Source organism: Ceratotherium simum, chromosome 5, assembly GCF_057802395.1.
Source record: "Ceratotherium simum simum isolate JZ-2026a chromosome 5, ASM5780239v1, whole genome shotgun sequence".
NCBI classification, from domain to species: Eukaryota; Metazoa; Chordata; class Mammalia; order Perissodactyla; family Rhinocerotidae; genus Ceratotherium; species Ceratotherium simum.
In genome coordinates, this window is record NC_141904.1 from 52,915,179 (window position 1) to 52,941,416 (window position 26,238).

Genomic DNA, 26,238 nt, shown 5'->3' on the forward strand with positions numbered 1-26,238 from the left:
TGACTGGATTCAGATACGTTGATGGATTGGATGTGGAGTGTGAGGGAAAGGGAGGTGTCAATGAAAACTTCTGAGATGGAGTTTACCAGATGGGAACGCTCCTCCTCACTGAGAGGAGCAGGTTGGGAAGGGGTCAAGAGTCATGGTTCTGTTTTGGACAATAGGATGTTTGAGATGCCCAGTAGTCAAAGTACTGGGGGAGATGCTGAAGAAGCAGCTGGATCCCCAAGTCTGGGGTTGGGGAGAGGAAGGAGCTTCAGATACAAATGCAAGCCATCAGGGTATAGATGTGGTTTTGCCATGGGACTGGGCAACTTTACCTGGGGGCATATGCCCCACTGGAGTCACGTGGCTTTCCCTGAGCCAGCCACATTGCGGGGATGCCATACACTGACTGGCCAGGACTGGGCTTTGTGCCTAATCAGGAAAATGGAGGGTGGGGATCTTGCTCACCCAAACCACAAGTCCTGAGTGTTGGGGAGGGGTGGTTTCCTAAAGAAAACACAGGTGCTCTTAGCAGAAGGGGACTTACTTGCTAACAGCAAAAACAAAACAAAACAAAACACAACAGTTGCCCCCTAAGGCCTCCTCTCATTAATTCCACACACTGTCATGAAGCAGCTATTCAGTGCCAAGCTAATACGGCTGAGCACCACCACGGGCCAAGTCCTGCGATTTTTCCCTCACTTTACCTAGCCTCCTCTCCAAGAGAACTAGCCCTCCTGGGGGCCTGAGGGTACCTAGGGGTCTCCCTGCTCCAGCTCTTTCTTACTGGTACCTCAGTTTCCCCTCAGTACAAGGGCTGGATGATCTTATTACCCCCACTGAGGGGGACGGGAGAGGAGAGCAGATGGGAGGCCACTTCCAGCTCCTGGGAAAGGCAGAGCAAGGGATGGCTGACTCCAAAGCCCACCCTCTAATGTCCTCAGTCTAGACTCCAGCCCGTGCCTGCTCTGAGCCCCCCTCCAGAGGCACCCCCAGCACTTCCACAGCACAGCCTCTAGCCTCCAGCTGGCAGCTGCTAGGACCCAGGGGTCTGGTGCCAGGCCCTGCCCCTCCCTTGCCAGCTCTGTGTGTCTCTAAAGGGCAACATCAGAGTGACAGTCAGTACCATCTCCAGCAGGAACTGAGTTGCTGGGGCAGAGGAGAGAGCCGCAGTCTCAGCCTTGCACTCCTCCATGGGGCCAGCCAAGCCCGCAAGAGGATGGCAGCCTGGGCGTCGGAGCCAGCGCCTGGGCAGCCTATGAGGTGAGGGGCCAGCAGAGCAAGAGACGGGTGATGGGAACGGGGGGAGGGGGAGACGCTCCATTTCGCTCTCTGCATCCCAGCACAGGGTGAAGCCTGAACGCCCGAATGGCCAACACTACAGGGCTGAACGCCACAGAAGTCGCAGGCTCGATGGGGTTGATCCTGGCTGCTGTCGTGGAGGCAGCAGCAGTGCTGGGCAATGGCGCGCTGCTGGTCGTGGTGCTGCGCACGCCAGGACTGCGCGACGCCCTCTACCTGGTGCACCTGTGCATCGTGGATCTGCTGGCGGCCGCCTCCATCATGCCGCTGGGCCTGCTGGCCGCGCCGCCGCCCGGGCTGGGCCGCACGCGCCTGGGCCCCGCGCCCTGCCGCGCCGCGCGCTTCCTCTCGGCTGCGCTGCTGCCCGCCTGTACACTCGGTGTGGCCGCGCTTGGCTTAGCGCGCTACCGTCTCATAGTGCACCCGCTGCGGCCCGGCGCGCGGCCTCCGCCCTCCCTTGTGCTCACTGCCGTCTGGGCCGTGGCGGGGTTGATGGGCGCGCTCTCCTTGCTCGGGCCGCCGCCCGCACCGCCCCCTGCCCCAGCTCGCTGCTCGGTCCTGGCCGGGGGCCTCGGGCCCTTTCGGCCGCTTTGGGCGCTGCTGGCCTTCGCGCTGCCTGCCCTCCTTCTGCTTGGCGCCTATGGCAGCATCTTCCTTGTGGCGCGCCGCGCCGCCCTGCGGCCCCCGCTGCCAGCGCGAGGGTCCCGGCTGCGCTCCGACTCTCTGGATAGCCGCCTCTCCATCTTGCCGCCCCTCCGGCCTCGCCTGCCTGGGGCCAAAGCAGCCCTGGCCCCAGCGCTGGCCGTGGGCCAGTTCGCAGCCTGCTGGCTGCCTTACGGCTGTGCGTGCCTGGCGCCCGCTGCGCAGGCCGCAGCGGCCGAAGCGGCCGTCACCTGGGTAGCCTATTCGGCCTTCGCGGCTCACCCATTTCTGTACGGCCTGCTGCAGCGCCCCGTGCGCAGGGCGCTGGGCCGCCTCGCCCGCGAAGCACTGCCCCGACCCCCGCGAGCCTGCACTCCACGGGCGTGGCACCCGCGGGCCCTCTTGCAGCACCTCCAGGGACCTACAGAGGGCCCTGCCCTAGGCCCTTCTGAGGCACTAAAACAAGCTCCAGATTTGGCAGGAAGGGAGAGCCTGAGAAGGCCAGAGACCACCTGAGAGATCTGTCTCCCAAGCTGAGCTGGGACTGGAGAACGGAGGGCAGTACCAGAAGGAGCCCAGCCAGGGCCGACCCCGTGGCTTAGCGGTTAAGTGCGCGCGCTCTGCTGCTGGCGACCTGGGGTTCGGATCCTGGCGCGAGCCGACTCACCGCTTCTCCGGCCATGCTGAGGCTCTGTCCCACATACAGCAACTAGAAGGATGTGCAACTATGACATACAACTACCTGCTGGGGCTTTGGGGAAAAAAAAAATAAAAAATAAAAAAAGAAGGAGCCCATCCAGCGTCCTGCACAGGTTGTGGCAGGTGCCTAGCCTGGACTTCTGACTCTGGAACATGAGAAAGAAAAGGGCCTGCAGGGCCGGCCCTGTGGCTTAGCGGTTAAGTGCGCGCACTCCGCTGCTGGCGGCCCAGGTTCAGATCCCAGGCGCGCACCGCCGCACCGCTTCTCCGGCTATGCTGAGGCTGCGTCCCACATACAGCAACTAGAAGGCTGTGCAGCTATGACATACAACTATCTACTGGGGCTTTGGGGGAAAAAAAATAAATACAAAAAAAAAAAAAAAGATTGCAGCATTTTAAAAAAAAGAAAAAAGAAAAGGGCCTGCAGCCTCCTGAGGCCCAGAGGCTTCTGGGAACTAAGAATCCTAGATTCTGGGCCCAACTCTGCATGGCCTTGTAAAGAGACCTACCCTTCCGTGGGCTTCAGTTTTCCCATCTGTACCCGGGACCATCTCTAAGGGCTCCTCCAGCTTAGGTGGTTTGGACACTCACGGATGATCCGCAGGCCAAGGAAAGAGCAGAGGTGGGCAGGATCACAAAGAAGAGGACCTAAGGGCTCACAGCCAAAGGGATGGGCCAAGCAGGGCAGGGTCTGGATTACAGCCACAACAGGAGAAACCAGTGGAGAGACACTCAGAAAGACTTCCCTGACATCTGCACCGAGGAGAGGCTGAACAAAGCTACTGGAACTCCTCCATCAGCCTCTAAAATACCCAGAAAACAACCGGATCAGTTTGGTGCTGGAGGCAGGAGGCTGGACAACATGACCCCCAAAGGACCCTGAAGCCCCAGAACTGGCAAATGGAAGGAGCCAAGGCCCAACCAGGCTGGTGGATTCACAGATGGGGGTCCTCTGGGGCCTCGGCTGCACCTATTTTCTGAAGGTTTTGCTAACACCCACAGTGGTTCACAGCTTCCTGGTCTCTGAGAATATTTATTCAAAAACAGGGATTGAAAAAACTGTACAGAGTTTGTCTGCTGCTGAGAACTTGGCCCCTGCCCCACACCACTCCCCCAGCTGCTCGGCAGTGCCCCCTCTCTGGGTTGCCCTCTGCCAAGCCCAGCCAGTCCATTCCAGTCAAAAGGGTATCAGTGGAAGCAGCAGGAATCTGCAGGGAGGTGGGGAAAGAAGCATGGCCCCCAGCCACCCCCAGCCCTCCTCCCTGTTCCCCACAGGGGGGTAGTAGGCTGGGAAGCCCTAAGGGATGGGGAGTACATGAGTGACCTCCCCCAAAGTGGGGGCACTAAGGATGCTTCCTGCATCCAAGCACAGAGCTAGAGGGGGTGGAACCCCCTATTCCTGGGGCTGCCGCAGCTCCTAGAACCCTGGGCCAGAAACTGCCCCCACTCTGAGAGGAGGAACTCCCACAGACCAGGGCCAGATTGGGGGTGCATCCATGCGTCTGGGCATTAGCGGCATTTGGGACTCCACAGTGGAGTCTCCTTGGGCAGGTAGGGTGCGGAGGCAGCCCCCTGCCAGCGGTCCTGCCTGCCCCCGCGCCTGTGCCTCAGCTGGCCTCAGTAGGGGGAGAATTTCTGCCGCTCAGCTTTCTTGCTCCCATTGGCCGCTGCCATCTTGGCAGTGTAGGCTGCCAAGCCCGGCGGCGGCCCTGGGGAGGCAGGTGGTAGAGCCAAGAAGGGCACAGGCTTGAGGCCGATGAAGTTGGAGAGGGAGATGGCATAGGGTGTGCCCAGCAGGCCTGGGGGAGCCGTGGGCAGGGCCGTCAGGGGCGGCGAGAAGGGGGCAGGCAGGTCTGCAGGGGCTGAGCCAGGCGTCCCCCCAGAGGTAGACTTGGCCGTTTCTAGACTGGAGAGAAGGATATGGGGGGAAATGAAGGGGAAGGTGGGGGTAAGAGAGGGGGCAATGAAGGCAAATATAGGGGGCAAGATTAGATGAAAGAGACAAATTGCCAACAATGACATGGGGCAGATGTGTTTGGGGAAAAGATAGGAAAGTGGGAGATGGGGATGGGAAGAAAGGACAAGTAGATACAGTATGGGGTGAGGGGAGAAATGAAGAGGCCAAAAACCCAGGGAAAAGAACCAGGGATGGGGAAAGAGGACATGAGGGACGGATGTAGACAGGGAAGATGGGGCAACATGGAGTGAGTGAGGCAGGGTTAGGGGAGGAAGACGATGGACCCAGACAGAGAAGGGAGGTCAGCTCTCCCCACCCGACCTGTACCTTTCCCAGGCATTTAAGCCCTGTGAAATGTGACACACCCAGCCCCCAACTCACCAGGCAGTGATGAGGTACTGGGCCAGGGCGATGGAGACCGGGGAACCAGTGATGGTCACGTGCCGTTCGCCAGCACCTTCTGCTTGGTTCCCGATCTTGATATGTGCCCCTGACATCTGCCGGATCTCACTGATCTTGCTGCCCTGGCGCCCGATCACGCAGCCAATCAGCTGGGGGGAGGGCGGAATTCAACCCTAGGCGAGGCTCAGACCCCTGGGCCCCCCTACCCACCCTCAAACCACCCCATCCTCTGCTCACATCGTTGGGAACCAAGAACTCCTGCGAGCTGGTCTGTGCACCAGGATCCAGTCCTGGGGGGGAGAAGAGGGATTGGGCGTGGTTCTGGGCCTTTCCTGCCTCCCATGTCCATTCCAGGGGGGCTCCCTGGCCCCTTGGAATCTGCCCCCGCCTCCTTCTGCAGGGGCTGCTCACCTGGCACCATGCTGGGTGAGGCAAAAGGGACTGCGTGGCCAGAGAGCTGCTGGAGCTTGGTGACCTGTGCCAAAGAAGAGGGGTTAGAAGTCAGAGGAGGCTTGGTTCCGGAAGTGGTGCCTTGTGCTGTGGGTCACTCACCTCAGCTGAGGTCACAGCCCCATACTGACCCTGGACAGAGAAGCCCTGTGGGGACAAAGTGGATGAAAAGGGGGTTACTGCGACAGGTCAGGACATTTTAGCCAGTTACTCCTCCCCCCTCTCCCTGGACCTCTAATTCCTTCTTCCATCCCCTCCCCCATCTCAATCCCCCTCCTCCAGTAATGCCTCCTACCCCTCCTGCTGTTCCCCCTCACCTGGTTGGCGGAGAGAAGGACGGTACCTAAGGAGAGGCTTGGATGATATGGGATAGTGGCTCCTTTGGGTGGGGACTGGAAGGCACAAATAGGGAGGCTCTATCAGGACCCTCTCAGGCCTCACTGACCTCCCCAAGGGCTCTATATTCTCAAGGCCCTCCCCATGGCCCCCAGGTAAATGCATCCCAATATCCTGGAGCTCCTAATCCATCCCTGCAGCCCCACCCTGCCCCCACCTGGTGTCACAGGCATAGGATTTGGGGGCCTGAGAAGGCAAGCCCAGGGCCCATCCCATGTCCACTCTCCCTGTCCCAGGGCGGCACCTCCAGGATAACAGCGCAGATCTGACGCACACACAGGATGATGGCATCAGGCACCCCAGACACGGTGACAGCACGCTCTGTAGAGTTGGGGAGCAGGTCCCCTGCCACCTGCACCTGGGCACCTGTGGTCTGCAAGCAGAGAACAGAGGCCATTTCTGGCTGCTCCCATAACCCAGAGTAGTGCTGCCCAGGCTTGGAGCTCCCCAGGGGATAGGAAGCCATGAGCCTAGGTCCCCCCTCACAACTGGAGGGTGGGACTCCCAGCAGGTGGTATCCCCTTTCCCTCACCTCTCGGATCTCCTTGATCTTGGTGCCAGCCTTCCCAATCAGTGAGCCACACTGGCTTGCAGGGATGACAAGGCGCAGGGTCACCGGAGGCCTGGAGACATTCCCACCATTTGCAGGAGCAGTGCAAAGGTCCTGAGCAGGAAGACTGTGCGTTGGCCATGCTCAACCCTTCTGCTCTCTTGCCCCTGGAGCACCTTTCTGCTGAAGGATGAAGGAAGGAAGCCCTCCCCCAGTCCCATTCCAACGAGAGAACCCTGCCCTGGGCTTGGCCTCCTCTCCCACCCATAGCCACTGTGCGGAATTGCAGTCCTGTTACTCCTGGGAACCACCTTGGCCTCTCACCCCAGCTTGCTACACACCTCGTCCAGCTTGAAGGCGATCATGGAGACCGCATGGAAGACGGCTGCCGTAGACCCAGTGATGGTGGTGATGCGCTCAGGGCAGGAGCCCTCAGAGATGGTGATCCGGGCACTGCTCTGCAGGTACAGGACAAGTGCAGGGCAGCGGGGCTCCTTCTCCGCTTCCTGGCCAGGAACCTGTCTGCCTGCCCCACTCACCGGGCACAAGCCAAGGCTGGAAACAGCCACCTTCTAGTGGCACTCACTGGTCATCCCAGATGGTGGGGTTCAGGGATAAGGTGGAACAGGGACCTCCCCTTCCCTCCAAATCAGGTGCCCTAGGCTCCTCTCCCAAACTCGATCCTCACCTGCTCCCGGATTCGCTTGACAGTCTCTCCTTTCTGCAGGAGACAAAATAGAGAATGGCTCTTAGCCTGAATGGTTATTGCCTCCTTTCCTGGACTGAGGCCTCAGGTCGAAGGGGACACACAGAACAGAACCGGGTACCTACCTTCCCAATTATGCTGCCCACCTCCTGCAAACAAGACAAGAGTGGAGTCAGGGGGACACCAATCCCCAGACCCTGCTCCTCCCCGCACCGGGGGCAGGGGCTCCACAGGAGAGAGGCCACCTGAGATCAAACTCCCAGTTGGTCAGGCTTTGTTTCACCTTGCCCTCTGCCCCCTCACAAGCCACAGTGGAGCCCCCACCAACTCACCTTCCCATGCATCAGCATCCGCAAGGTGAGGGTGATGCTGAGCTCTGGCTCTTCCTCCAGCCCCGCATCTGAGCCGCTCATCCTGTCAGGCGGGGCTGGGGCCACAGTGGCCTGGGAGTGTGTCCACGCTGCGGCCTGGCTGGCTCTGGTGGGGTGGCAGAAGAGGGGTGAGAGAGCAGCTCAGGTCTCCTTTGGGTCCTCTGCCCTTACATGGGGACCCCAGAGCCAGGCTAACCAAACTCCCAGAGAGGGAGACAGTGTGGACTCCAAGTTTCAAATGTCATAATGACCAGTGTGTGCTTGTGTGTAACTCACTAGCTGTGTAGCACTGGACAGCTCATTTAACACATCTGGGCCTCAGCCTCCCCATCTGTAGGAAGGGGGATACCAAGTCCTACCCCCAAAGAGTTATGAGAATTAAAATGAGATAAGCACACATGTGGTAGGCACCTAGTCCCCATGAGTATCCTTCCCTTCCTCTCGCACATTAGAAGAAAGAATTAACTAGGAGGCCTATGGGAGTCCAGAGAGGGGGAGCCTCCTCCCTGACCTCTTGGAAGAGGGGACCTTGTGGATTGGGCCTTGAAAGTTGAGTTAAGGCTGAAAGGTTACTTCAAACAAGAGGCATGGCATCCAGGGGCCAGAGCCCCCACTGGCCAGAGTATGGAGGAGAGCTGGAGAGGAAGCAGCAGCAGCCATGGGGAGCCATGGGAGGTCTTGAAAGAAGGGTGGAAATGAAGATCATGAGGCTCTAGGAGGGGTCCTCTTGCCCCTGCCTTCCCCAGACCTGGCAAAGTCTTGGGGAGGGTGGGGGGCAGGCCAGGAGTCCCACCGCCAGAGGCTACGCCTGTCCACTAGAGGTCACTAAAGCAGAGGCTCCCTGCAGACAGCCGTGAGCAGGGTTCATTCAGCACCTGGGGGTTGGCGGGGAGGTTAGGGGAACAAGAGTCTACATAGAGTTTTCCAAGCACTCTCCTCCATGCTGAGGAGGCAAGAAGTGTCCAGGCTGGCCACATTCCCAGCCTGGAGCACTTTCTATTACACCAGAAACAAGTCACTTGGACTCTTTTCCTCACCCATAAAATGGAGGAAATGCTTCCCCCCAGGACTGGGTGATAGGTGATGGGTAAGAAAGGGACCTGGGGGGCTGGGGAATGTCAAAGCCATTAACTGATGGAAGAAGGAGGAGCCAGAGATTAGCTGCTGGGATTAGCCCAGCCGCCAGCCCTCCCCACCAGACCCCTTTTCATGCCCCGACTTAATCCTGAACCTTAATCCTGCTTGGAAATCCCTCTCCTCCAGCCGCTGTCTCCTGCCAAGGCTCAGCCTTGATGGGGAGCTCACTGGGGGACCAAAACCCGAGGAGGAAAACAGAGAGTGGGACCAACTGGTGCCGAGTCTGAGCCAAGACCAAGCCCTAACCCTGCAAATTCCTTCTGCAAAGGATGAGTGTGCTGGGCCTGGAGCACTCTGGAGACCTCTGGGCACCTTCCCCTCAGCCCCCTGCCCTATCCTCACATGAGGGTCAAGGGCATGGAGCTCTGTCGAATGCCCTCTCAGGATCCAGAGCTTGGGCATGGAGTAGGAAGGGGGTGCTCCCAGCCTGGCTTTCTCAGGAAGCCTGAGCAAGCCACTGCAAGTATGAGGCTTCTGTTTCTTCATCTGTACCATGGGGGTGACAATCCTGTCCCCCTAAGCACCCAATAACTGTTGCCTCCCCAGCATCTGCTCCTCCCTCCCACCAAGTAGGCTCTCCAGAGGGCAGAGGTCAACAACGGATGCAGGGACTGTGCTCTGCGAGCATCCTGGCCAGCCTCATGCTGGCTGCCCTTGCTAACATTCCCCCAGCTGCCTGCACTTCCCCCAGCAAAGCACTTGTGATGACGTGCTTGGTTTCTGCCTCCCTGGACAGCCAAGCCCAGGAGCTCCTTAGAACAGCAGCCAAGGCTGCCACTTTCTCCTTGTGTCCCCAGAGCTCAGGCCAGAGAAGGTGCTCAGAACATACCAGTTAGCTGAACAGATGAATTCACCAAACAGGAGGGGAACCTGATGTCTAGAGAAGATCTGTAAGCTGCCCAAGGTCACAAAGAGGTGGGACATGGTAGCCCTAACAGGGTCCTGCCTGCTAGTGCAGAGTTCCATCACATCCCCATCTGCCTCCCCTTTCTAGCTGTCCCATCTGGGTTTGTCAGTTCTCATCCTAGAGGGGGTCTCTTCAAAGGTGGAGAGGAGGCTTTAGCAGTCCCTGAGACCCCTGCCTGGCTAGTAGATGTGGGTTGTGTTTGGGAAGGACTGACAACTTGTCCAGAGCCACGGTCTTGAGCTCCAGAATTTTCTGGGGCTCAGGGACCCCTTTGGGGTGGTAAACGGTGGGGGACCTGATATTGTCCCCATTCTATTTCCACATCACCTCTTGTGGGCATAAGCCTCCAGGAAAAACAGGGCAGAAGGGCTGGAATGTGGTCAGAACTAGGGCTCCTGCCCTGAAAAAGGTACCTGGGTCTGCAGCAGAGCCCCAATGCCCCAAATTCAATGGGTAACCTTTACCCACCTGTGCTATGTGGGGGTGGGGGGGAGTGGCGGGGGGGAGTTGCTGGTCTCTCTGTGTCCTTCCTGTTCTGATGGACTCTCAAAGTCTTTCCCGTCTTTAGGAGAAAACAAGGCTCCTGACATAGGTTTCCCAAATTATTCTCCTAGGGGCCCTAAGAACAAGCAGCCCTATTAGGCATTCTGGCTCCCCTCCTGCCCTCACCGGGGCTCTAGGGAGTTATTTGCTGCTCCAGCCTGGTGGGCCCTGGGTCCCTGCTGGGCCACCCACATGGCAGCCATGCATCATGCCACACTGACCTCCAGCTCACCTCTGGGGGTGCCCAGCCCCCTCCTGGTCAGCAGGGCTCCCTGGCAGAACATACCAAGCCCAGAGCAGGCCTCTGATCCCAGTGTTCCCTCCGGCTCCCGAGGCCCCCTCCCCAGACCCAGTGCCCACTCCTGCAGCCCCTGGCTTACTGCCACTCAGGAGTAGGGGGTGGGGGTGGGGTGACAGCTGTGTAAGCGATGGCGGCTGCCCCTTCCTGCCCCTCCCCCCCAGCTGTCTCTCTCTCATGACAGCTGCCCAATCAAAGGGCCGGGGGCTTAGCCAGCTCCCCACCCCATGCAGGGATCAAGTGTCCACCCGGCTTTGTTCTGGAGCAAGAACAATCCAGGGGAGGGGAGGGCTCCTGGGGCCAGGCGACTCCAGTAGACTGGCCCGCCCCTTGGGGGATTCCCTTGGCTCTGCTGACCAGAGCGTCTGGACCAACTAGGGCTTGTAGACCCACCTGGGCTGGGGAGAGAAAGGGAGGTCCAGTCTCCAAATTCATCCCCCACCTCACATCCCCTAACATCCCCCTCAGCACCTCCAGCCCCCAACTAAGCAGCCTCCTTCTACTCCTACTCCAAAAGCAGCCATGCTGGCCACACCCAGTGATGCTGGGGAATGGCTTAGGGCATCAAGTAAAGCAGGGCGTGGCAGGGGGGTGGACACTGGGCCTGGGGGCGATCAGCGTTAAGGGATCCTGACTCCCCTGCCCCTCCCCTTCTCTGAGCATGCTCATCCTTCCTGATTAGCCAGGCCTCCACAAGAACTGCCCCAGCATCCTTAGACCCAGGCGCCCAGTCTCTCAGCCTTACAGCCTCCCAGGATGGCCATCCATACCCACTTCTTAGGAGAGTTGGGGGAGAAGGGGCCTGCAGGGGAGCAGCCTGAGGTCTGCGAGCTTCAGCCTCTGCTTTCTTGACCCAGGGCTGCCCTGTAGACTCAGTGCTAGGCAGGGAACAGAAGCTCTGACAAGCTGGCTGGTGCCAGAAATGCTACAGCCTCCTTAGAGTACCGTTAGGCAACCCCCCAAGAGTCCTCACAGCCAAGGGAAACTGAGGCAGGCCCAGGCCCAGACTGGGCTCCAAGAGAAAGGGCACAGCTTCATAGTACAGCCCCACCCACTGGTACCTATCCCCTCACTGTCTGACCCAAATTGAGAAAGGTCTCTAGCTTCTATTCTCCATGCTGGAGACTGGGTCACTCTCCCATTCAACAGCCATCCTTGGCTCCCCAATGCCCAAGGAATAAAGCCTGATCTCCATAGACAGGCACTCAAGGCCCTTTATGATCTGGCTCTTGCCAACTTCTCTTGTCTCATCTCCACCCCATCCCCCACACACACCAGGCTGCAAAACATGCCTAGCACCTCCAGGCCTCTGGGCCTTTGCCCAGGCTGATCCTAGTTTGAAATGTCCATCCTCTCCACTCTCTGTCAAAGTCTTTCTCAAATGCCACCTCCTCTGTGAAGCCCTCGCCAACCTTCCAAGTCAGATATAATCACTCAGGCCTCTGCGCCTCCCAAAGATATGCCTGCGACTCAAAGGAGCCCCAATGGGACATTTCTGAGCCTGTCTTTCCACCACATAGATTGCTCTAGGAGGGCAGGAGCTTCTCCAGGGAGGCAGGAGCCAGGAACCAGCTGAGTGTGCAGGGAGAAGACAGGGCTCACAGGGCTGGAGGCATTAGGGACCAGAGATGAGGCTAAGGGTCCCAGAGGAGCAGTGAGGGTGGAGTGAGAAGACCCAGGGCATGGGCACCAGCCACATGGGAGAGCCAGGCTCTGCCTGGACAGGATCCCTAGCTCCCATTCCTCAGCACCCCCAGCCCCTGCTCCTGCTGTTTCTCTGGGTCTAGGGCTCCCCGGGCATGTCACTAGGGTGGGGGATTTGCACTGTGCTTTGAGACTTCTGGGGGCCCAGAGTGGGTTTCCCCATGGGGAAGGGGGGTTGGAAGAAGAGCTGGGGTGTGGCATAGGTTTCACAAAGTCAGGCTCAGCCTTTCACAGCTGAAAGGACCTCACCAGAGAGGAACCTGAGGCCCAGAGAGGAAGGGGCTTGTTTGTAAGGCTACATGAGCGGCAACTGGGAGAGCTGGGAGAACCCAGGGGTCCACCTGTGTGGCTCAGAGCTCTTTCCTCAAGAGGTCAGCGCCATTGGGCAACGGTGATGGAGGCTGGAGGGGGGCCAGTGATGGGAGTAGGGAGGGTGGACAGAGCCTGTCTGGGGACACAGGGCGGGGCAAAGCCAGCCTTCCTATGGCCCGGGCTTGCCAGGGTGTGTGGGCCGCTGCTCCCAGCCCCCACCCTGAGCATGCAAGAAGAACAATCCCCTTGTGTTTGGGCAGCCTGAGCCTGCATGCTGATGAAGGCCAGGGGGGGCTGGCTGGGGTGCCTTGGAGGTCGAGGGGCTTCCAGGGCCAGGAGGGGCTAGGGGGACCTTCAGATGGGAAAAGGATAGGGCGCCAGGTGCTGGCCCTGAAGCAATGAGGGTAACCCCAGGAAACAGTGAGGGCTGGAGCTGAGGTTTAAGCTCCTGGGGAGTCCTTGGGGTCTAGGAGTTCTTTGCGGGGGAAGGAAGGCCCCTAGGGACGCATGCCCTGTTGGTCCAGCATGAAAGTGATCATCCTGGGCATGGTGGGGACCAAGGGTCCACATTCTGAGAGGAGGGAATACAACTGGCCCTAGGTGCATCCCCTTGAAGACCACTACCCAGGGTGGTGCAGCCGGGCAGGGCACTGGGTGCCACAGGTCTCAAGATGGCGGGCCTGGGATAGGGGAGTGAGGAGGCGGGCACCTCCCTCTCCTGGCCAGGCAGGCATGAGGGCCAGGCTGAAGTGAGTAGCCAGAGCCCCATCCACCCCCCAGGACTTCAGCTAAGAGGCTAGGTAAGAGCTGAGGGAGTGAAGAGCCGCAGGGGACGAGGGACCACTCTGAGCCTCCAACTGTCACTTCACACACTCCTGGCCTGGAGGTCTGTGTCCGGCCCCGCAAGGACTGCAGAGAATGGGAAGGGGTGTGTGCTGAGCCAGGAACTGCAGGGGAACGGCAGATGGGGACAGAGAGGGAGCAGAACCAGAACCCGAGACAGGAGGTCGAGAGAAGAGCAGGTCCAGAGGACAGAAACAGCAGGTGGGATGAGGGCCTCAAATCTGGGGTCTCAGGTCCAGAAAGCCCCTCCCTGGTGCCGGGGGCTCTTCGCGCAGACCAGCGCCCCCCACCTGTGCAGGCCTGGGCCCATGTGGGACAAGGAATGTGCTCCTCAGTCTCCCAGTCCCCCAAACCCGGGACCCGGCCTGTGGACTCGGGCGCGAGCTCCCCGCCCCTGGCCGAACCCCCAAACTTCGCGGCCCGCGGTGCCCCGCCCGCCCCGCGCCCTACCTCGCTGGGGCTGTCCTGCGGCGGCGGCGGCGGCGCGGCGGCTGGGCCGCTCAGTCCCACATTGTCCCCGGGAGAGGCGGCCGCTCACAACTGCGAGTGACATCAGCTGCGAACAATGAGGGGTTTGACAGGCGCGGAGCCCGGCCGGCCCGGAGCCCGGCTCCGCGCCCCCCCCACCCCCCGGCCCGCCCGGCCCGGCCCCTCCCCGCCCCCTCCCCGGATCGGATTACAGCGCGGCGGGCCCGCCCCAGCCGCCCCAGTGCCGCAGCCGCCCGCCCCGCCCCGCGCGCCGCGGTGCGCCCGGAGCGGCGGCCGCTTCCGGGAGGGCTGGCCGACCCTCCCCTCGCAGCTCCTCCAGCCCCCGGGAGTCGGGGGGCCGGGGGGGGGGCCATGAAGCGCGGTCCCAGCCGCGGTCCTCCCCGCGCCGCCCGCGTTGCGTCCGACTCCGAGTCCCTCTGCTCTCGGCCGGCCAGTCCTTCCGCCCGGCCCCTCTGCCGAGCCCCCTGCACCCCCATCTCGGCCTCGGCCCCGCCGCCAGCCCCCGCGCTGCCCCGCTCCGGCTCAGGTCGCTCGGAGCTCGGGCTTCGACCCTCCGCCGGGCCTGGTTCCCGGCTCTCCTCGCTTCTGCGCCATCCATCCCCGCGCGTGGCTCTCACCCACCAAGACCCGCACCCTTCAGCCACCCACAGCTTCCGCGAGGCCCGGCCCTTGTCCGCCCAGGACAGGTTACCGGACCAGCTGGAGGAGGAGTCTGAGAGCGGTGTGACCCTGTGCACCTCAAACCGTGATTCCCCCAAAGCTACCCCCAGAATTCCTTTTGGGGCTAGGGTCGCGGCACAGTTGAGTACTCTACTCAGGAATGGATACGGGGAGGGGGAGCAGCTGGGCTATGCCCAAGCCCTCTCCTTGCCCCACTGCACCCCTGCCACTGCCCCCTAGAAAGCAAATCTACCTCCCCCTCTCCGTAATCGGCTCAGCCTGGTCCCACTGACCTCCACCTCCCCCCACAGCTGAGTCTCTTGGCACCTGGATGTGTGTGGGTGGTGAGGGGAATCCAATCTCCCTTCCCCTCCATCTGGCCTGGTGGACAAAGGGCAGGGGGACCATCTGGACCCGCTACGGTGGGGGAGGGGCCCGCAGTGGCGGTCCCAAGGGGTGGGGGAGGGGCGGCGCTCTGGAGACAGCAAGAGTCTGGGGGGTCTAACTGCATCATTTTATTTCACCGACCTCCACTCTCCTCTCCCCACCCCCCAAACCTCAGAGCAGAAAACAGGCTTGGCTGAGAAGACCCAGGCCTAATAACCTGGGGAGGTGTGGGGCACCCAGAAGGACGGAGAAAAGCAGGGAGATCTGAGGGTCAAAGGGGTGGCCCTTCCCTTTTGCGGGGCAATTCTGGTCTGGGGCCAGCTGCAACCTGTAGGTGAATGGAGTCCAGGGCTGGCCACACTCTAAGCCTGGCAGAGGAACTCCTGCAAGAGCTGGCCCTGGGGGGCCCCACCTTCCCAGACAGTGGGGTGCTGCATGGTTGGGAGGGCACATGTGCCTGTGCAAGTGCTTGTGTGGAAGCACAAGTATCCATGTGTGTATGTGCATGCAATGCAAAGCTGCGCGTGACAGTGTGCGTGTCATTCCAGAGTCGCGTGTACCTACGTGGTTGCTCCCAAGTGAAGAGTCACATTTGGGAACATAGATGGCTCCCATGTGTAAGCATGCATGTGGGCATGTATGTATCTGTGGCCTAAGATGCAGGAGTGAGGGGTGTGACGGTCCTGCAGGGTAGCCAAAGGAGGAGGTAGGAGGTAGGAGGGGGAGGCTGGGCAGAGCAGAGGAAGGAGTGCAAGCCAAGCAGGAAAGCCTAAAAGAGAAGCTCAACTAACGGATTACCCTCCACCAGATTCCGTCCCTTGGTTCCTGAATTTTTTTCTCTTGATTTCATCTCTTCAGTCTGTCACTGCAAGAGAAAGAGGAAGAGGAAAAGACAGACCCCAAAAGACAAGAACCAGATAGACAGACAGACAGACACACCTGTTGCATGTGCATGATGAGCAGGTGCCCATGGAGGGAGGGGGAGAGAGAGAGAATGAGAGAGAGCCAAGGCAGGCAAGCAGCCCACTCAGACAGCAGGGCTGGGCCTCACAGTCCCTGCAGGAAAGCCAGCAGCCCTGTATGCCACTCCTCGGGTTTGTCAAGATAACAGGGGTGCCCTGCCCCCTCCATGACCAACACCCGGTGGTTGGGCAGCTGCTTCAGGTGCTCAAAGCTGGTCTGACCCATGGGGTCCTGGTCTCCATATACGATAAGAGCTGAAGTCTAGAGAAAAGAAAGGGAGGCAGAGTCAACAGGGACCTGTCACACGTGCCCCAGCCTCCTAGACATCAGCTCCAGCCCTCCCCATCACTTCAGACTCTCTCCGGGTCACCCCAAATGAGGGGGGGAGACAAGCTGGCCCATGGGGTGGGGGAAGAGGCCCCCGCTCCCAAGGGACAGGGGCATGGATTTGTGTTTGCCCCAGCACACAGTTTAGGACAGGGCTTGGCACAGTAATCTGGTGCTAAGTAAACCAAAGGGCGGAGTTTAGTGGTTCAGCTCCTCCTAGACGCCACCCCTTGGTTACTCCACCCCCAGATGAGGAAAGGCCCCGGGGTGGACCCTTCTTTGCTCCTGGCAGGGGCATCTCAGCCTCCCACATAGGAGTACCTTCACACTGGCATAGTCGGCAGCATTGATTTTGTCAGTGCAGATAGGGGCCACCGGCACATAGCCCCGGACCTGGGAGCCAGGGGCCGTGAGGAAGGGCAAGGAGTACATGCCACTCAAGGATGGGCTGATCACAACCGGGGGTCCCAGGTCCAAGGCATCCACCACAGCTGCCAGGAAGCTGCTGGGGGCCAGCTCCCCAACAGGGGCAGGGGCTGCTGCTTCCTTGGAGCGCCCCAGACCTGCAGGGATTCAGGTGTGGGATAGACAAGACAAGGCGGGTGAGTGGGAAAACAGAGGCGAGAGGGTCCCTTCCTCCAGGAAGCCCTCCTAGGTCAATCTCTCTATGCCAGGTTCCTGCAACACGCAGTCTGCCTGAGTTTATTCCTACCAAAGCCTAGATCTGTCATATCTGTGGCAAGCGTGAGGCATTTCCCTCCATGTCTATACCCATCTCCTCCAGCAGGACAGTGTCCTGGAAAGAATCAGGCTCTGAAGTCCAACACTGCTGGGTACAAGTCCCAATTTTCCATTTACTACCTATGTGACCTTGGGAAAGTCCCCTGAGCCCTCTCTCAGCTGCTCAGTTTCTCCATCTGTTAAAAGGAGATAACAAAAGTATCTACCATTTAAGACTGTTGTGAAAATTCGGTGAGTTAACTGCTTATGAGGCACCTATCCCAGGGCTGGCAGGGTGGGTGCCTCGAGGACAGCAGCTCAGGGGCTGGCTCTGCACACAGATCTCCCCTCCAATTAGTCAGTTTCTACCTTCCCCAGAAAGATTAGCTCAAGACATTTGCCTTGAAGCTCAGCCCAACCCACTGTCAGAACCAATCCCATCCAGGACTGGAGGCCCACCCACTGGGCACTGAAACCATACCAGCCCCAGCTGGCAAGAGGAGCAGGTCAGCCATGCTGCCCCTTCCACACTTGGCACCATGGGCTGGGGCCTGCTGGTCCAAGTTATGACTAGCAGTCTGGGGCTGCCCCTGCCTCCCCCAGAACCCAGCTTAGGGCTTTGTACGTGGGATCATGACTGGGGGCTTAGCCTCCCACCAGGCCGTGCCCTGCTCCAGGAGGCTCAGTCTCACTCCTCAGGGCTTCCAACAGAGCCTGTAGTTATGGCTCTGTCAAAATATTTCACTTCCAATTGGCTGAGTGCCAATTATGATGTGTCAGGTACCGGCCACATACTCACATGGATAATCTCATTCCATTCTCACTAGAGCCAACCCCTAAAATGAGTGTGGTTATCTTCCATTACAGATGAGGAAATAGAGGCTCAGAGACACTGAGACACTGCCCCGGGCAACACAGTTAGAAGCAGCTAGCCAGTGTTCAGACTACATCCGGATCAAGGCTAGAAAAGCTCAAAGGCCCTTGCCGTGTGCACTGCGCCCTGTCAGTCTCAGGGCCCAGCCTCGCTAGGTCTTCCCAGTCCCACAGTCCCCAGCCCTGGCTGCCCAGTGAGGCCCCACACCCCCCGTCCAGAAGCCTGCCCCAGAAGTACCTGGCAGGTCAATGGCCACAGCCCGGTAGCCAGCCTGGGCCAGCATGTGCAGTGTACCGAGGTTCTGCCAGGTCTCAGAGGAGAAGCGGATGCCATGCAACAGCAGCACAGAGAAGCGGGCGGCCTGTCCATCGCCCGGCCGTGCCTCTCGGAAGAAGAGGCTCTGGCCCTGCACCTGGATGGTGCCCTCCTGCTGCTCCACGCCCGCCATACCTGCCGCTGTGCTGGTGAAGCGCCTGTGGTTCAAGGCCAGGCTGATGAGGAGCCACAGAACACCCTGCCCAGGTGGAGCAGGGAGACTGCCACAGAGAGGGGAGGGTCCCTCAAGGAGCAGCAAGGAGGCTCCCAGAACTCTGGAAACATGCTTGGGGGTAAGGCAGACATAGGTGTTATTTCTGCCTCCGACACTCACTTAATTGTATGACCTTGGGCCTCAGTTTCCTCATCTGAAATATGGGACAGTAAAGCCTACCTCAAGAATTAACGAGTTAAAAAAAAAATTGACAAGTGAAGGTGCCTGCCCTTGGAAAGAACTCAATACATGGGGCTCCCATTACGCTTATTGTCCTCATTGTTGTTATTCTTTTCTACAAATGGGGATAATACAATAGTACTTAGTTCATAGGGGGTTGACAGGATTATATGAGGCCACGCATGTAAAACACTGGCACCGTGCCTAGCACATATTAAAGCACAGGAAGTGCTCAATCAACAGTAAGTAGCTGACTATTTTGTTTATCAACCTCTTTCTCTTCAAGGCACTGTTACAGGGTCGTATGTTGGCACCGCAGGCCGGAGGGGGTAGGAGTTGGAGTAAAAAAACCATTTTCCGGAGGCGGAAATCGGAGCGCTGAGCTGGGAAAGGCTTTGGATTTCCGGCCCGCAAGGGACGCGGGGTGCTCAGCGCGCTGCCCACTGGGACCCAACGCGCTGACGCCGCGGTCAGGCGCGCGGTCACCGGCGGCGCCACGGCTCGCTCTGTCCCTTCCGAGGACCTCAGTTCTGGCTCGCTGGGCCTGGTAGGGCGCACGCGGGAGGGGTGAGGGGAGACCCGAGAGAAGGGACCTGGGGAGCCAAGATGAGAAGGGGAGAAACTTGAGGTAGGTGGGGGTGGGTTCTAACTGGAGAGAGGAAGAGAGGGTCGGGGGCGCAGAGCGGGTACCTGGGGAGCTGCGTGGGCTCGCGCAGACAGCAGGCAAGCGAGTGCTGGCGGCGGATGGGGCCAGGGCGGGGAAGCAGGGACGTGGCCCCGGAGCGGGGGCCAGGCCGTGCTCCGGGGCGCCCTCTTGTGGCCACAAGCCATCGCAGGGCCGGTCGGTGCTGCTAGACCTATCTTTCTTCTCACAGCAGCTTCAATTTCCCCGAGCCCCTCGGCCCCGCGTGACCCAAGCACCGGGCTGGATGCGGCCCCGAAACGCTCAGCCACCTGTCCCACATGCACGTAGCGAGGAGGAGGGTTCCTTTGGGGTCGCATCCCTGCTGCTCCCTCCCCCACTCCTCCCCACCCCGCCTCATCTCCAGCCTGAACTGCCTGCGCCCAGAGTGGAGCGCCTGGCACGCAGTTGAGGCCCGACAGGTTTGAGTGCAAAGCTCTGCCAATGTCCGGCCAGGTGCCCTTGATCGTTTTCCCAACGCCTCTGAGCCTATTTCCTTGCCTGTAGAGTGGGTCTGATGTTGCCCACCTCGCAGGGTGCTAATAAAGAGTGAATCCTGTGTGCTCCGCGCAGCCTCCCTTTGCTGGGCCTGGTTGCCTCGCTGAGCCCTGAGCCTGGGGGCAGACAAGACGTTGGTCACACGTCGCCAACCAGGATATGTGCCATAAAGAGACGTGAAGGAGCCTAGAGGTCACCCCGGGCTCTGACTGAGTGGGTGTGTATTTGTAGGGGTCAGGGAACTGGTTGAGAGACCTGGAGCTGCTGCATAACAATAATATCTGGCATTTACACAGCGAGGCCTCCGCGCCAGACACTTTTCTAAGGCTTGACCGGTCCTTAAGTCCTTAAGACAACCCTGTGTGGTGGTGACAGACGAGACACTGAGCGAGGGTGAAGACGTTCTGGTGGGAAGAAGCCGGGTGGCTCTCCCCCCGGCTCTCAGGCCGAAAACAATCCGGAAAATCTGGACAGGAGGCCGGCCTGCGTGCTTTGGGGCGCCGTTCTCTAGTCCCCCCCTCCTTCGGGGCCACTAGGCGCGAGGCCTGCGCTGCGGACTGCGCAAGCGCGCCTCCGTGGTCCTGCTCTCCGCCTCCTAGTGTCAGCCGCAGCCTGCAGAGCGGAGGAGGCCACGGTCGCGGCGCTGTTTGGCTGCTGGTTCCGCGTGGGTGGGGTCCCTCCCGCGGTGGCTGGCCCGGTCGACCCGGTCAGCCCGGTGAGTGTCCCCGGGGAGTGAGGCCTGCAGGGTGCCCGGGGGTGGGCCATTCTTGCTCCGCCCCTTGCCCCGCCGCCCTGGAGCAGAGTCCTGTGGGAGGGGCAGGCGCTGGGGCCGCGAGTGTGCGTGTGTTTGTGTGGTGTGTGTGTGCGCGCGCGTTTGTCTACGTGTGTTCTTGAGGGTCTGGGTGTACGTGTGTCGGTGTGATGTGTGTCAGTGTTTCTGTGTGCCTATGTTGGGGGATGTGTCGGTCTGTTGTGCCCGCTTGTGTCTGTGTGTGGCTATTGTGTATATTTCTGTGTGTGCGTGTGATTTTGGGGGTGTGTATCTACTTGTGTGTCTTTGTGTGTATTTCTGAGGGTCTGTGTGTGAGTGTCCATCTGTCTGCCTGTGCATGTATGTTTCTTGGGTGCGTGTGTGATTTTAGGGTTGTGTGTATGACTGTGTGCTTGAAATTTGAGTGTCTGCGTATGATTTTGAAAGCGTGTGTGTGTCTATCTTCCCACATGCCTTCCTAATGCCTGACTGTGTGCGTGATTTTGAGAGTATGTATTTCAAGAGATCGATTGCGCACAGGCGTGTGCAAGGAGGCTGCGTGTACGTGCAGGGAATAGCTTATGCAGCAGAAAAGGGTGTGGAGCAAGACTCGATGTTTGTGTGTACACCTTTGTGTCATTGTCAATGCATACGCCAAGGACCTAACGCGGGTACAGCTCCCCACCCCCGCCTTGTATCTTAGCGTAGACACGGTTGCCAGCTACCCGCGCCCTATGCCCTATCGTTGTCTAGAGCGCCCGCTGCCCGGGTTGCCAAGGCAACGGCCGAAGTCCCGCCCCTCCCTACTGGGAGAGGAGCCCGGGTTCCCCAGGCCCACCTCAAGGAGAGGTACACCGAGGATGCTCCCCCTGGTGTGAACCTAGGGTAACTTCGCGTTGGAGGCGTATGTCAGAAGCTGTTCGTGGTCAGAAAGAAGAGAGGAGTGCGCTCTTCCCCTGCTCAGCTCCTAGCTCTCCATCAGCACCAGAGGGGCTGCCACTGCCCACTCACCACCTGACCTGGGAGCCTGGGGGTGGGGGCTTGGGAAACATCCCCAAAGCGCCTTGGAGAGGTGGGAGGGGCCCGAGACAGTCCCCAGCTCCTACCTCCAGCCATTGCCCAGTTGGCACTCAATAAAGATGTGTTTACTGGAATCTGGGAAGAAGGCAGGTGTGCTCATCCTAGGCCCAAGAAATGATGACAGGACAGCCTGTGTTCAAGTCTACTCTATTATTGAAATCTCACAAGAGGTTTGCGAGGGCAGCCAGAGGTTATCCTTCTCCCCATTTTACTGACAAACTGAAGACACGTGGCCAGGAAATGGCAGAGTGGAGTCTCAAAGCCAGGGCTAACTGCTCCCACTGGGTCCTGGGTCCTGAGGTCTGTCTTCTGGGCTGACGAAGGACCCAGACTGGAGAATTCCATGAAGCAGGTCATTTGGCATGAAGCTGTTGGGGGGTGGGGGGCGGCATTCATCTCTCCAGCCTCTATGCTGCCCTTTCCATTTCTAGGTGTACCATGGTCCTCCCTGGCCCCACATCCCGTCATGTCTTGGCATTTCCTCTATCACGGATATTCTCCATGAGCCTTCCTCCCACTTAACATCAGCTGGGGTAGAGCACTAAATATTCCCATCAATTGTAAAACATTCTGGTTTTAGCATTGTTGTATGCAGTGATAAAAAGAATCATTTCCAAACGTGCCCTCAGTGGGACGTTGCTTTGCACATAGTCTTTCACCTTTGATGACCCGCACCACTCTGTCCACCAGCAAGGCTCTAGTTCATCCATCACTTCCCAACCCCATGGTTTCCTCCTTGGCAAACTGAGTGTGGCCTGGCAGTTAGGATCCCAGCCTAGGTTCAAATTTGAGTTCCCCCACTTGCTACTCTGCACTCTGGGCAAGAGAATTTACCTCTGTGAGCTTCAGTTTCCTTGTCTGTAAGAGATCTGTAATCATATCTGCTCCCCCCTGTTCTTGTGTGGACTCATGAGCCCTTGTAAGTGAAGGGTCAAGCACAGGGCCTGGCTGTCATCAGCACTCAATGAACGGAACTGGTTTTAGCTGGCACAATGATGATGGTGGTCACTGAGCATGCTTTGTGCCAAGGGGACATCTCAGATGCTCCTTCTCACACTGTGGGGCATCTGAGCCCTTGCCCTGGCATGTGGAGTAGTTGGGTGTGAACCCTAGACCCTTGCCCAGAGCAGAGGAAAAGGCAAGGGCTGGAGCTTTTCCTCTGCTGGGTACTTCTGGTGGGGTTTGGGATGGGGTCCAGAGAGCCTTGTGGGGGCTCAGCCCCAGCTTCTTCTCCCACTCCTCTCCTCTCCTCTCCTCCTCCAGACTGTGGTACAGACCTCCATGAGCCGGTCCCGGGTAGCCTTGCTGGGCCTGGGCCTGCTGCTCATGCTGCTACTGTATGTGGGGCTGCCAGGCCCCCCTGAGCAGACCTCCTGGCTCTGGGGAGACCCCAATGTCACAATCCTGGCTGGTCTCACCCCTGGCAACTCCCCCATCTTTTACCGCGAGGTGCTCCCGCTCCACCGGGCACACAGGTGGGTGCTGACCCCAGTGTGTAGTAGAAGGACTAGGCCCAAGGGGAGTCCCTGTGTGGAACCCCAGCTCAACTCAGGGTGCTCAGGGCCTGGGAGGACAGTGGAAGAAACCTAGGAAGAAAGAACAGGGGGCCAGTCCCAGACCCCCAGGACACACACTCTCCTGTATGCCCACAGAGTGGAGGTGGTGCTGCTCCATGGAAAGGCCTTTAACTCCCACACGTGGGAGCAGCTGGGCACACTGCAGCTGCTGGCGCAGAGGGGCTACCGGGCCGTGGCCCTTGACCTCCCAGGTGAGAGCCCCGACCCCTAGGTCTAGGGAGGCAGCGTGCAACAAGTACAAGGGGGGCAGCTTCTTGAAGGGGGGTATTGGAGCGGTAGGAAAGCCCTAAGGTGTGGCTGGGGGGTATCTGGACCCCAGTGTCTGGACAAGCAGTGGCAGGTTGCAACAGAAGATGGCAACATGAAAAGGTCTGTGTTTTTGTTTCCTACCTTTATTTTATTTTCTACTTAAAACCTGCAGTGTGGATTGTTCCGGTCACAGAGCAAATAGAAACATGGCTTACTTCACAAGCGATTGCATGGGGAGATCTCACTGTACTTTTTATGACAAACTAGGTAGCTTTTTGGTTTTTTAGCTGCACAAATGATTTATGCCATCATTCTTGTCGTTAAAAAATCAAACAAGAGGGACGCCCTCAGAGACCCGTGCCACCTTTCTCTCCCTCTCACCTCTCTGAGCAGTTTGGGGGTACCAGGCCCTCTTGGGCATTTCCATACATAGAGTTACAGACAATATGCAGGATTGTGTGGTGGGGTCGCAAACATGTTTGGTGTCCTGCCTGCTTAGCAAATCTATCTGCAACTTGGTTTTCTCCCCCTATGCATGTCTTATGGATCGTGCCAGTCACTATGAACCTCCCTCTCTGTAGTGTGTGCCACTGGAGGGATGGCCAGGTTTTATCTGGCCATTCCTCTACTAGTGGATACGTAGGGTGATTTAGAGTTCTCAGTGTCAGTTGAAATGCTTGAACAATGAAGCCAAACCATCTTGGGACATGCTTCTTTGAGCATGTGGGTAGCTCAAAGGACAATTGATGGGTCAAAGGACACACATTTTAAAAATTTTGACAAATATTAACTTACCCTCCAAAAATACTATATGGACTTATCCTCCCAGCAGTCATGTATGAAAGTGCCCTTTTCCCCACATCTTCCCTAACACTGCGTATTATCAGTCTTTTTTAGTTTTGCCAATGTGATGAATGAAAGATGTTTTTCTAGCAGGCCTATCACATTACAAAAAATGGCTTCTGGCAAGTTTGGGGTAGCATGTGCCATGTGCCACTGCTCCCCATCTCTTTCCCCCACTATGGTGGGCAGGAAGTCCTGAGCTCCTGCCCAGCCTCCCTCAGCTGGTGCCTTCTGCTGTTCCCAGGTTTTGGGAACTCGGCACCTTCAAAGGAGGCAAGCACAGAGACAGGGCGGGCAGAGTTGCTGGAGCGAGTGCTGCGGGACCTGGAGGTGCAGAATGCTGTGCTGGTGAGCCCCTCCCTGAGTGGCCGCTATGCCCTGCCCTTCCTGATGCGAGGCCGCCACCAGCTGCATGGATTCGTGCCCATCGCACCCGCCTCCACCCAGAACTACACTCAGGAACAATTCTGGGCCGTGAAGGTACTGGGAGGAGGGTCTCCAAAGGTCCTGGCTTCCTGCCCCTGGCTCGAGTCATGGGGGGAGAGGACTCAGATCTCACTTGGAGGACACACAGCCCCATCCCTGATCTGGATGGAAGAAATGGGGTGTTTGGGGAAGATTTTCTAAGGAGGAGGCTTGAGGGTCAGTCCCCCTCAGGCCTCAGGACCACGGTCTCTTGCCTTGCCCTACAGACCCCGACTCTCATCCTGTATGGGGAGCAGGACCGCATCTTGGCTCCGGAGTCACTGCGGCAGCTCCGCCACCTGCCCAACCACTCCGTGGTGAAGCTGCGCGACGCAGGCCATGCCTGCTACCTCCACAAGCCTCAAGACTTCCACCTTGTCCTCCTTGCCTTCCTCGACCACCTGCCTTGAGGTCGCCCATGGCCCAGGCCCCAGGCCTGGCCTGAACTTGGAGGGGCTGGACCAGCCTCCCACCAAAGAGGCAGCCCCCGGTATTGGAGGGCAGAGGCCGGAGGGCCAGGCCCAGTCAGGACCTCTCATTTCATCTCACAGGCACAATAAAAAAAAGCATTTTTGTCATGCCTGAGGAGTGACAGGTTCTATTTCCTGGAGTTGCTGCACGTGGGGCAGGAGTGGGAGGCAGGTCTGCAACTGCTTCGGGGCTGGGAGCTGGAGGGAGCGCTCCAGCAGCCTGGGAAGGTTAAGAACATGGGCTACTTCCCAGCTCACCACTCTGTGCCTCAGTTTCCTCATCTATAAAATGTTCATGATGGTAACACCTAGCTCAGAAGGTGGTTTTAGGATTGAATGAGTCTGGGTAAGTGGAGCACGTGGCCACACAGGGCTGGGGGTGGGGGGAGGGAGGCAGGAGTATTACCACTGCTGCATGACCACTGGGATGGGTGGGAAGCTGAGGGTCTGGCAGCTGAGCTAAGTCAGGAATGCAGGACCTATGGCCAAAGGGAGCAGGATGTGTAGAGGTGGAGTGGAATATGGTTTAACAATTAACACAGTATTGTTGGTGAACCACCAAGCTTGCTTGCCCCTGTGTGTGTGTGGGTCAGCAGCCCAAACTTAAACCCCAGGAGGGCTGGGATTGACCCCTACCCTCCCGGCTTGCCTCCTCTGGGCCCAGAGGTTGAAGTCTTCAACCCCTGCCCCTCCCCAAGCTGACAGCCTCTGGAGCGGAGGGAGGAACTGGCTGAGAGATAAAAGGCAGCTGGAACTACAACTACAACAATGTGGGCAGCTACAACTGTGTGCAGCCTGTGCGTGACCAGTGGGGCACCTCCCTTTATCGATAACTCCCTCTCTCGTGGCTGCGGAAGAGCCAGGGAGCCTGTCACAGGGTCAGCCAAGAGTGTGCCACCTGTATGCTTTTGTGCTGTTTCCCCACCTCTCACACTGTCTCACAGCATGGTGATTACATCCTCTCGCTGTGACATCCTCTGTCACACAGGTGCTGTCACAACCAACCACCATCTCACACTCATATTGTCATACCCACTGTGTCACTGTTCCTGTGTCATTGTCACACGGTCATACCCACTGACATACACTCTTAGATTTGCCCACACAGTGGCACGTTCACATGATCACACACTCGGTCTCACAGGCGCCCGTGTGTCCATTTATCCTTCATTCCTGGCACGCTCTCCGGGCATCAGCTCTGTGCCCTGCCAGGGACAGAATCCTGCAGGTTCCTGGACCAGCCTCCTGGAGCTCACAGTCTGGCAGGACAGATATGAACCAATAACCTCT

The 26,238-nt window shown here is 58.8% G+C and overlaps 4 protein-coding genes across 7 annotated transcripts; 2 read left to right on the plus strand and 2 right to left on the minus strand.

Moving 5' to 3' along the window:
* The first annotated feature begins 1,311 nt into the window (after window positions 1-1,311).
* GPR62 (G protein-coupled receptor 62) lies at window positions 1,312-2,537 on the plus strand. Its single transcript, XM_014792690.2, has one exon. The coding sequence runs from the start codon at window positions 1,354-1,356 to the stop codon at window positions 2,443-2,445; it is 1,092 nt and encodes a 363-aa protein (XP_014648176.1). The 5' UTR covers window positions 1,312-1,353; the 3' UTR covers window positions 2,446-2,537.
* Window positions 2,538-3,623: 1,086 nt separating this feature from the next.
* On the minus strand, window positions 3,624-13,802 carry PCBP4 (poly(rC) binding protein 4). 3 transcript variants are annotated; one of them, XM_087431119.1, is made up of 13 exons: window positions 13,655-13,799; window positions 7,422-7,566; window positions 7,215-7,238; window positions 7,072-7,104; window positions 6,725-6,841; window positions 6,366-6,497; window positions 6,078-6,206; window positions 5,755-5,829; window positions 5,540-5,584; window positions 5,399-5,462; window positions 5,225-5,277; window positions 4,967-5,109; window positions 3,625-4,534 (listed from the first exon to the last, which is right to left on the minus strand). In XM_087431119.1, the coding sequence occupies exons 2-13, from the start codon at window positions 7,500-7,502 to the stop codon at window positions 4,246-4,248; spliced, it is 1,185 nt and encodes a 394-aa protein (XP_087287245.1). In that variant the 5' UTR covers window positions 7,503-7,566; window positions 13,655-13,799; the 3' UTR covers window positions 3,625-4,245. The 3 variants fall into 3 exon arrangements, with proteins under 3 accessions (XP_087287244.1, XP_087287245.1, XP_004419827.1); XM_004419770.2 differs by having other exon boundaries at window positions 3,626-4,534; window positions 4,967-5,136; window positions 13,655-13,796; XM_087431118.1 differs by having other exon boundaries at window positions 3,624-4,534; window positions 4,967-5,136; window positions 6,078-6,497; window positions 13,655-13,802.
* A 1,024-nt stretch (window positions 13,803-14,826) lies between these two features.
* Window positions 14,827-19,127, minus strand: ABHD14B (abhydrolase domain containing 14B). The gene is made up of 4 exons (XM_004419772.3): window positions 19,024-19,127; window positions 17,862-18,097; window positions 16,352-16,593; window positions 14,827-15,964 (listed from the first exon to the last, which is right to left on the minus strand). The coding sequence occupies exons 2-4, from the start codon at window positions 18,070-18,072 to the stop codon at window positions 15,788-15,790; spliced, it is 630 nt and encodes a 209-aa protein (XP_004419829.1). The 5' UTR covers window positions 18,073-18,097; window positions 19,024-19,127; the 3' UTR covers window positions 14,827-15,787.
* ABHD14A (abhydrolase domain containing 14A) lies at window positions 18,687-25,054 on the plus strand. Of its 2 annotated transcripts, none has more exons than XM_087431122.1 (5): window positions 18,687-18,961; window positions 22,608-22,819; window positions 22,997-23,112; window positions 24,258-24,493; window positions 24,706-25,054. In XM_087431122.1, exons 2-5 carry the CDS (start codon window positions 22,626-22,628, stop codon window positions 24,886-24,888), a joined length of 729 nt encoding a protein of 242 aa, XP_087287248.1. In that variant the 5' UTR covers window positions 18,687-18,961; window positions 22,608-22,625; the 3' UTR covers window positions 24,889-25,054. The 2 variants fall into 2 exon arrangements, with proteins under 2 accessions (XP_087287248.1, XP_087287250.1); XM_087431124.1 differs by lacking the exon at window positions 18,687-18,961 and adding an exon at window positions 20,033-20,228.
* The last annotated feature ends 1,184 nt before the right edge of the window (window positions 25,055-26,238 follow it).